The sequence below is a fragment of the Marmota monax genome, unplaced genomic scaffold (assembly GCF_021218885.2).
Source record: "Marmota monax isolate L192 unplaced genomic scaffold, Marmota_monax_Labrador192_F-V1.1 WCK01_AAM20220418_F8-fsc00018, whole genome shotgun sequence".
Classification (NCBI taxonomy): Eukaryota; Metazoa; Chordata; class Mammalia; order Rodentia; family Sciuridae; genus Marmota; species Marmota monax.
In genome coordinates, this window is record NW_026692201.1 from 24778247 (window position 1) to 24788458 (window position 10212).

Below are 10212 nucleotides of genomic sequence, written 5' to 3' on the forward strand. Positions count from 1 at the left end.
TACTGTCTGCATTCTCAGACCACTTCTTATACCAGCTATCACTTTGGATGTTCCAGTAGTAGAAGATGACATTAAGTTAGGAGTATAAGAAGTCCATTGAAAAACCGGTAAAAGGGAAAAAACTACTAATTAGGAAGGGAAAAGATGGGTACCATGGCCACACCCGTAATTGAAGGTACTTGGGAGGCTGAGGCAGAAGAATTACAAGTTTAATGTTGGAGATGTAGCTCAGTAATAAAGCATGCCTGGGCTCAATTTCCAGTAATGGAAAAATAAATTAGGAAGGAAAACATCAGATTCTACTGCAGATCTGAAAAAATTTTAGCCAACCCAATGTGGAACTGGGAAGAACGTTTGCCTCTTAGGGTAATCCTACATTAGACAGAAATGACTATGCCCTACCACCACTGCCATGCTCAGTCATTGGCTGAGGGCTGGCAAGGAAGAGATGGCCCCAACAGGAATGCTAGAATAGATCTTGAAAATGATGCATGTTGAGGTAGTTATCTTAATGGTATTCAGTGCAGCTGAATGGCAAATTTTATCAAAAGGGGATATAAAAGTGTATACCTTCATGGCTGCTCCACTGATCTAGCCTGAGAAGGCTCACAGGTTACCTGCAACTAGTAATAAAAGAACTAGACTGTGGTGGGCAGGGGGAGATTGGAGGTGTAGTTTGGTGGTAGACTGCTTGCCTAACATGCACAAAGCCTTGTGTTTTAAATGTAAGGCTGAAACAAGGCAGGTGAGTTGAAAGCTGATGAGGAAGCAATTAGAACACTAGATCTTCCCAAATGCTGGTCACTAGGCAAAGGCCAGCTATCAACTGAGATTTTGTTGGTACACAGTCACAACCATTCATTTACATATTGTCTATGGCTCTTTTTATTTTTATTTTTTTAAACTACAATACAGAGTTGATTAAATTTGAAAATATTTACTCCCTGGTCTTTTAGATGAAAGTCAGCTGAGTCCTGATATATGCTTTTGAGATTATTTACACTTTCTTGTTAAGGTTATTTATATCTATTGTATCTCCATGGTAGAAGAACTATTTAATGATCCACTGCTATTTATCTCTTCCCAACTCTACATTCAGGGGAAGCATGTTACTAGCTTGAAATTTTTCATTGTAGAAGTTGTTTTTTTTTTTTTTTTCCTACTGAAATAGTACAATCTGGGTCTTTTCCTTTTTGGGAAGCTGGTTGTTAAGCAGTTACTAGTAGTGTTTTTCCCTGCATGGTAAGAATTAGAGATTGAATTATGTACCCTCCCCAATTATATATGTTGAAGTCCTAACATCTAGTATCTCAGTGAGAATGTATGTGGAATAAGGGCCTCTCAGGAGGTAATTAGTTTTAAATAAAATCTTTAGGGTGGGCCCTAACACAGCATGACCAGGAGTCTTCTTAAGAAGAGGAAATTTAGACACAAATACAGACAGAAGACCACATGACATCACAAAGAGAAAACAGCAATTGATAAGCCAAGGACAGAGGCCTAAGAAGAAACCAACCTTAATGACACCTTGATCTTAGACTACAAGCCTCCAAAACTGTGAGAAACAAAATTTCTGCTTACTAAGCCATACAGTCTATGGTATTTTGTTACAGCAGCCTTAGCAGACAGATATAGTAAGTAACCTGAGAAAGTCAAAGTCCCTGCAGAAGTAAATTTGTCAAAATGACCCTAGGAGCTTTGATCTATGTCAATCTGCATCCCACTCTTTACCCCAATTGTGTTCTGGTAGCACTTAATTGGGGAATCTGATCTTTAAAAACTTGCTTTTGGGACTCCTTGAAGACCAGTTCCCTCAGGAAATAGTAAGTGTTAGAACCAGGGGTGTATCAAGACAATACAACTTTTCTTCCTCTCACTTTTCTGTATCTGGCTCCCTCACTACTCATTCTTAAGGTGAAGTGAGGTTAATAAGCAGAATATATAGGTAATGACAATCTAAGAGAACATCCCAAGAGTGATAGGGATTCCATCAATCAGCCATCTGAGTGACACACCAAGTTCCCTTTTGTTTAGGAAAAACTTTTTATTCAGATGGTCCTTCAGAGGAGGAGGCAAGTAACATGAATGCATAACTCCCTGGGTAGTTTTAACTTTGGTTATAAAAGTTCTGTGTGTCTTGATAGGACATTTTAAGAGGGAAAGACAAACCAATCAGGAAAGTTAACAGTGCAAGACCTAAAGAGAATAGATATTGTTGGTACACAGTCACAATCATTCATTTACAGAATATAGTCAATGTTTTTTCATGCTGCTGTGGTGTGAATGTGTCCCCCCAAAACTCACACGTTGAAATAAAAGTGCCAAGCTGATAGTAATAAGAGCTGAATCCTTTAGGAGGTGATTAAGTTAGGAGGGCTGAATCTTCATGGGTGGAATCAGGGTACTTATAAAAAGGCACAAAGAAGTGGGTTTGCTCTCTGCCAGCCTTTCACCATGTAAGTACAGAGCCCTCATACTTTTTTTTTTCTCTGCCTTCATAGGACATAGCAAGAAGTTTGAGATGCAGAGGTTCTTCCATTCAGCCACCCAAACATCATTGTAGAAATTCTGTAGGCTTCTCCAAGAATACTGGACCCGGAGGAAGAAAATTTGGGAATGGCATAAGGAGCAGGCACTAGATCAGAATACAAAGCTTTGCTCCAAATTTATGACTTTGAGCTGTTGACTAACTCTCTCTGGCTTTTGGTTTCCTGATCTATAAAGTGGAGATGAAAGATTTAGATGATCCCTCTGGTATCTTCTAGCTCTAAAATTCTGTGATCTCAGGTTCTACATGGTGATAAAGCATTCTGTATCTGTCCAACCATGCCAGTGATCTAATCTACCGTTTATAAGCAAGCCAGGATGTGACAAAAATGATACAATTATTGACTCAGCATTTTACATTGTCTTTGACCCTGAAAGCATATTCCATTTTCAAATTGGCTACATTATTCTCTAGTCAGAAACCTAGAATTATGCCATTATTGCCTTGTTTATCTGGCATAAATAAGAAATATTCATGTTATTTGAAAACTCTTGATTTCTAGTACAGAAATACAAAATTGATCAGAAATCTGGTACATCTGCTGACTAGTAGTTGTTTCTTGTGATGATGCTGAAATCCACTGAATTATATACTTTAAAAGAATGAATTTCATGGTATGTGAGTTATATTTCAAATTTTGAAAGTTGCCAAATAAAATGAATGAATCACTCCACTAGTTGAATTTTTGGTTGCAGAAGTAAGGGAATTTACGTTGAAATTTTAAAATTCTAATTTCTGATGCTCAGAATAAAACAACAGTGATAATAGAAACTGACCATCAAAATAAAATATAAACAAAGATAATATAAATCAAATATCTGTTAGTCCACTTATTGTTAGGAAATGCTAAAGATGCCTGGTAAACAGAAGACATGGAAGCATACACCTATAATCCAAGCTACTAAGGGAGGCAGGAGGATTGCAGTTTAAGGCCAGCCTGGGAAATTTAGTGAGACCCTGTCTCAAAATAAAATAAATATGACCGGGAGGATAGCTTGCCTAGCATGCATTAGGCACTGGGCTCATTCCCCAGTATACCGTTTCCCCACCCCCCCCCACACACACACCAAAGAAAAAAGAAAGAAAGGGTAATTTGTGCCCAGCTTGGTGGGGCACATTGTAATCCCAGTGGCTCAGGAGGCTGAGGCAGGAAGATTGTGAGTTTAAAGCCAGCAAGGCACTAAGCAACTGAATGAGACCCTGTATCTAAATAAAACACAAAATAGGGCTGGGGATGTGGCTCAGTGGTTGAGTGCCCCTGAGTTCAATCCCCAATAATCAAAAAGAAAAGGTATTTGGCATACATTATTTTTCTTTCTTGGTACTTGGGATTGAATCCAGGGGTGCTTCACCACTGAGATATATCTCAGCCCGTTTTTTTTTTTGGCACAAAGTCTCTCACTAATTTGCTTAGGGCTTTACTAAATTGCTGAGGCCAGCTTTTTGTTTTAGCCTCCTGAATTGCTGGGATTACAGGTGCAGACCACTGGGCCCAGCTACATTTTACGATTTTGACAAGTATGTTATATGATAGAATTTTTCTTGCTAATTTTCAGAGGCAAAATCATGATGAGATCAACTTGGCTTCTAAATCTCTATGGTATTTTTAAATGTTTCTAAGCTTTGTTAGTATTTTACTTACATTTAATGACATGCATTCATTATGCCCAATATATTGTATATTATTTCTGTGGGTCAATTTCTTAATGCATCGAGAGCCATGGGCTTTCTCATTAACTGTAAAATGTGTAATGTTTGATCAAACTTACATAAATGTAGTATTTTAATATTCTTCCTTTCTGAGTAAATTAATATATGTTTAAGGGGGTAATCTTATAAATTAGTTTAAAATAAAAACCTTAGCATTTTGTCTATTTCTTATCTTCAAATATAATTAACAGGAGAGGGCAGTCACAGACTACTTTTACAAATTCTATGGCTTACATATATTTCAGAGAAATCCTATAATTCTGCTTAAAAAAAAAACTTTCTTCAGTTAACCTATCCTGTTTCCTATACTCAGTGCTGATGAGTCATTTATATCTCTAATATACCTCTTAGAACTTGGAGGGGCATTAGTATCTGTCTAACCACGCCGCCCCCCTTTGTGATTTATTTTTTATTTATTTAGGCACTGAGGATTGAAGCCAGGAGCACTTTACCACTGAGCTACATCTCCAGCCTTTTTATTTTTCTTTTGAAATAGGGTCTCGGCAATTTGCAGAAGCTGGTGTCAAATTTACAATCCTCCTGCCTCAGGATCCCCAGTCATTGGGACCACAGCATGCACCACCATGCCTGGTTTAACCCCCTCATTTTATAGGAAAGAAAATTAATGACTAAGCTTATATGACATATCTAAGACTACTTACCCACTTGATGGTGGAGTTTGTTTAATTTTGTCTTGAGCACTTACCCTCCCACCCCCACCCCCTACCCGTTTCCTTGATATGCATCCATGAAAGAGGAACTAGCTATGAAATTTATAGTGGATTCAGAAGAGATATGAAGAAACTTAGGCTTAAATAATGTTAGATTTATGACTCAGAATTACCTAATAACATGTATTATAAAATAATTACTTTATCTGAATTCACAAATAAAACTGACCCCTCTTCCTAATCCTGTTACCTAGTTTTTATGAACTATTTTTCTTTTGTTAATATGGTAATATTTATATACATCTTAATTCTTTGCAAAGAATATTAGAGACAACCCAGCAACATAGTTTTAACAACCATGAAGCTTAGTTTTGCTTCGTACTAAGTAATATGTTTGTGTGATTCTAAAAATCCTTACTTAAGCACAATATAGAAATATCTGTATGTCTCTTAAAATTATTTTTAATAAGAACTTTGACAGGCTTTGAAAATTTCTGGCAAAAGTTATATTTGGTATAATTTAGATGTCCTAAATAATATGATGTGATTCCCAGCATAAGACTATTATGTGAGGAAACCTAAAGATCAGAAGTATGAAAACAAAAAAATGTTTTTGTTGACTTATTCCTCTTAAGAAAGAGATGAGTTTCCTCGAGCTTGGTTTCCCCTTAGATTTATACTCTTTCTGCCCCTGGGATATGAAATGAAAATTTTATCTCTTTGTAGTTTCATAACAGCAGCAGATGTAGTCAGTCAGTCAACCAGCATATCTGTTATGTCATCAGAAAGCTTCTGTCACCAGGAATCATTTTTTATACAATACTTACTGATAAATCAGAGATTCACACACACCTCTATGAAGGTACTAATCAGGATCTGTAGTGGATTCTGTGGTCTGATGCTCCAATTCCAGCACTTTAAGGACTAAAATTCCCATCCTTGTTTGCCTGGAGCCTTGGCTTCTGACACTCAGGAATACATTCTCTGGAAATTGATCTTGACTTAAAGAAACTGCCTCCTCCAAGTCAAACCTCTCTGTTGATGCGGGAATACAAAGGTGTGGACTCCTTGTTTTAATTTAGAAATTCTTAGAAGGGCTTCGGAGTTCCCATGGATCAACAGAGACCTCTGTTGCAACTACATTAGAGCTCAACTTCCTGTTCTAATCCCATTTCCCTCTCCTCTCACACATCTGTCTAGGAGACAACCCTTCTCTCCACAATCCTCCTACATGCACATCTTAGAATCTCAGTCTGTTTCCTGAGCTCCCAACCTGTGACACCTTACATATATGTTTACAGGAAAATAGGGAAAGAGAAATAAGAAAAAAAAAAAAACTGAGTGAATCCATACTTTATGATTATGGGAAAAACAACAAGAAAATCAGGTTTACATAGCAAATATATTTTCTTACTGATGCCTCTGGTCCTTTATTATTCTGTATATTCACACACTGGATTATTTTCTGACATTTACATCTTTTTTTTTTTCCCCCACTAATGGAGATTGACCCCAGGGATGCTAAATTGCAAAGGCTGGCTTCAAATTTGTGATCCTCTCAAGTAACTGGGATTACAGGTGTATACTATTGAATTTTCCATTTACTTCTAAATTTTAGACTACCTCATCCTTCGATCCTTCACTCACCTCATCTTTATGATTCTATCAATAATTTTTTCAACTTAATCATGTGAAATTAATTAATATCTATGCACAAATGGATTTCTAAATACTTAACTTCAACTCTTAACTTTTTTCAGAGATCTAGGTAAGAATTTCCAAAGCCTATTTGAACTCTCAACTTGAATTTTCTGCAGACACTCCAGATTCATTGTGCTTAAAAGTAAGCTCATTACCTTTTCACAAAACAATACCCTGGGCAATCTCTATCTCTTTTTCATACAAGGACAATCTGTCCATTTTCCCAAAGTAAACTCTCTTAATAATTTTTATTATTCCCTTGTATTATGGTAATGATTAATGACTGTCCTGAAAAGTCTAATCAGAAATGTATCTAAAAGTCATTTTTTTTCATTTCTTTATTCATGTCTTCCTGTATTCTTTTTAGTTTATTTGATCTGGAAGCCTCAACTCTGTATATCTTCATTTAACTCATTGCATGCTACTTACCTGTAGTTCTAGAAGAGAAACTGAATTCAATGATGTTTGCAAACACCATTCTGGAACTCATGTCCCTGTTTCTGGTCCATTTCTTATACATATTCTGAATCCTTATCCATCTCATTTATTTCATAGACTTGGCATTGATGTATGACTTAGGGCTTTTGAACATTTTTTTTATTGTGTTTAATTAATGTATTCATTTTAGAAATAAATTTATTTTTAACTGATACATAAAAGCAAAAATTGTCCCTATCATATAGTGCTTCAAAACATATATATATTGTATAATGTTTATATCAGATTAAACATACCTATTCTTCTCAAACATTTATTATTTCTTTATGATGAAAACATTAAAAATCTTTTCTTTTAGTGTTTTTTTTTTTCTTTTTTTGTGCTGGAGATCAAACACAGGGCCTTGCATGTGCTAGCTAAGCAATCCACACTGTAGGAGGCTGAGCGGGTGGAGGCCGGCAGCCGGCCGGGGAGGCACAGTCTGGGCTGCTGCGTACCGGTCTGGCCATGGCAGCGGCACCTCTGAAAGTGTGCATCGTGGGCTCGGGGAACTGGGGTTCAGCTGTTGCAAAAATAATTGGTAATAATGTCAAGAAACTACAGAAGTTTGCCTCCACAGTCAAGATGTGGGTCTTTGAGGAAACAGTGAATGGGAGAAAACTGACAGACATCATAAATAGTGACCATGAAAATGTCAAATATCTCCCTGGACACAAGCTGCCAGAAAATGTGGTCGCCGTCTCCAATCTCAGCGAGGCTGTGCAGGATGCAGACCTGCTGGTGTTTGTCATCCCCCACCAGTTCATTCACAAAATCTGCGATGAGATCACTGGCAGAGTACCCAAGAAAGCACTGGGGATCACCCTCATCAAGGGCATAGACGAGGGCCCCGAGGGACTGAAACTCATTTCTGACATCATCCGGGAGAAGATGGGCATTGACATCAGTGTGCTGATGGGCGCCAACATTGCCAGCGAGGTGGCTGCGGAGAAGTTCTGTGAGACCACCATTGGCAGCAAAGTCATGGAGAACGGCCTTCTCTTCAAAGAACTTCTGCAAACCCCCAATTTCCGAATAACTGTGGTTGATGATGCAGACACGGTTGAACTTTGTGGTGCTCTTAAGAACATTGTGGCCGTGGGAGCTGGGTTCTGCGATGGCCTCCGCTGTGGAGACAACACCAAAGCCGCCGTCATCCGCCTCGGCCTCATGGAAATGATCGCTTTCGCCAGGATCTTCTGCAAGGGCCAGGTGTCCACAGCCACCTTCCTGGAGAGCTGTGGGGTGGCTGACCTGATAACCACCTGCTACGGAGGGCGGAACCGCAGGGTGGCAGAGGCATTCGCCAGAACCGGGAAGACCATTGAAGAATTGGAGAAGGAGATGCTGAATGGGCAGAAGCTCCAAGGACCTCAGACTTCTGCTGAAGTATACCGCATCCTCAAACAGAAGGGACTCATGGATAAGTTTCCATTGTTTACTGCCGTGTATCAGATCTGCTACGAAGGCCGACCTGTCTCAGAGATGCTGTCCTGTCTCCAGAGCCATCCAGAGCACATCTAACGGGAATCACATAACGGGCTGGGGAAAGTCCTGCCTCTCCTATCAGTCTTTTGGGTTCATGTGGAAACCAACACTTGGCAACAAGAGATTTGCCCAATCGTGCTCCCAACACGGACATGTATGAATTGGTACAGGTTCGTTTTTTAATTACGAGAGGCAGTTCATTGGCTCAACTGTACAGGGCAACAACTAAACACACATGTGGGCATGTGTGTTAACTTCTCATTGTGTGGGTGTTTCTACTAATCAATATTATACATCCTTTTTAAAGATCACATTTGAAATTTCCCCACTGTGGTACTCTATAAGATTGGGACTATCTCAGCTAAATTTTTTAGGTGTACTTCATATGTATTTGAGTGGATGAATTATTTTTTTTCTCCTTCTTTTGATGATAAATTTAACCAACATTAAAATGGTTGGTAGGATGAGGAAGGGAATGTGTTCAAAGATCACCGTATTTAACATTTAAACACTATCTCAAACCAGCATAATTAACTTACTTTGATTGTGGGTTGGTGTTTTTTTTTGTTGTTTGTTTTTTTTTTTACAATTAGATAACTTTCAATTAGATAATCCACTTATATACTTCCCCTCAAGTCCCCCAGATCCTCTGAGAGGGTGCTGCTATTATTCCTCTTGAAAGATGCAGTTGCTATACCTGGTCATCTGGGTGTGTGGGAACAGAGCCAGGAATGGAGTGCGCACTCTCTACCTGCCAACATGTGGGACCTTTTAAGATACTACTAGGCTTTTCTGGCCTCCGGCTACTTGGTTGTGGCAAGTGTCCCATGCAACCTTTCCTGAGGTCACAGGAGGACATCCTGACACTGAGATGTGTAGGGGTCAGGGTCTTGATGATTGCCACACCAGGTGTGGTCCACGGTCGGGTAGGATCTGCTTCACTCTTTGGAATCCAGTTTCCCAGGCCCTGCCCTGGACCCCCGAGTGCTGTCTCTGCTTCAGTACACCTTCCGTGTGTTTCTGATGCTCACTCTAATTTGAGAACCACTACTTTCAAAAATCTACTTCATCCTGGCCTGTCACACATTGTGTTCCACAGGAAGCAAGCATCCTGGACTCCAGGGGTTGTTCCAGGAGTACAGGAGACCTGGGGGAAGCTGCACACGTCCATCCCTCTTGAAGGTGTAGAATGTATGTTAGTGTCAGGGGAAGCTCTTTGCTTACCCCGGCGAGTCCCAAACACGGTGGGCTTAGGGAGATGTTTTAGCAAAGGAAACTAGCCAAAGTTTCCAGGGAACACTGTTGTAGGCTGAGGTGACTTTAGGACAGCTCGAGTGGATCCTTTGCTCTCTGCAAGCAATGAGCATGAATAGCTACCTGTGGAATTGTGAGTTCTGAACTTTTGCAGTTCAGGTCAGCCATGAATCTTTTATGGAGCTTTAAGGTGACACTGTCGAGTACAACCAAGTCTACTTGTCAGCCTCGCTGAAACGCACATTATGTGGGATAAGTGCTTTTAATTTTAGAATTAGAATGGAATGACTGTACCCCTCAAAATGAGATTGGTTTCGGAATACCATTCCATAGTTACCTTATATAGCATTCCATAAGTATTAA

The 10212-nt window shown here is 39.2% G+C and overlaps 1 protein-coding gene across 1 annotated transcript; it reads left to right on the forward strand.

Moving 5' to 3' along the window:
- Nucleotides 1-7510: 7510 nt before the first annotated feature.
- Nucleotides 7511-9071, forward strand: LOC124082799 (glycerol-3-phosphate dehydrogenase 1-like protein). The gene has a single exon (XM_046429251.1). It carries the CDS (start codon nt 7576-7578, stop codon nt 8629-8631), a length of 1056 nt encoding a protein of 351 aa, XP_046285207.1. The 5' UTR covers nt 7511-7575; the 3' UTR covers nt 8632-9071.
- The last annotated feature ends 1141 nt before the right edge of the window (nt 9072-10212 follow it).

Coding starts and splice junctions, on each gene's coding strand:
- LOC124082799 (XM_046429251.1), top strand. CDS start 7,576: ATGGCAGCGGCACCTCTGAAAGTGTGCATCGTGGGCTCGGGGAACTGG.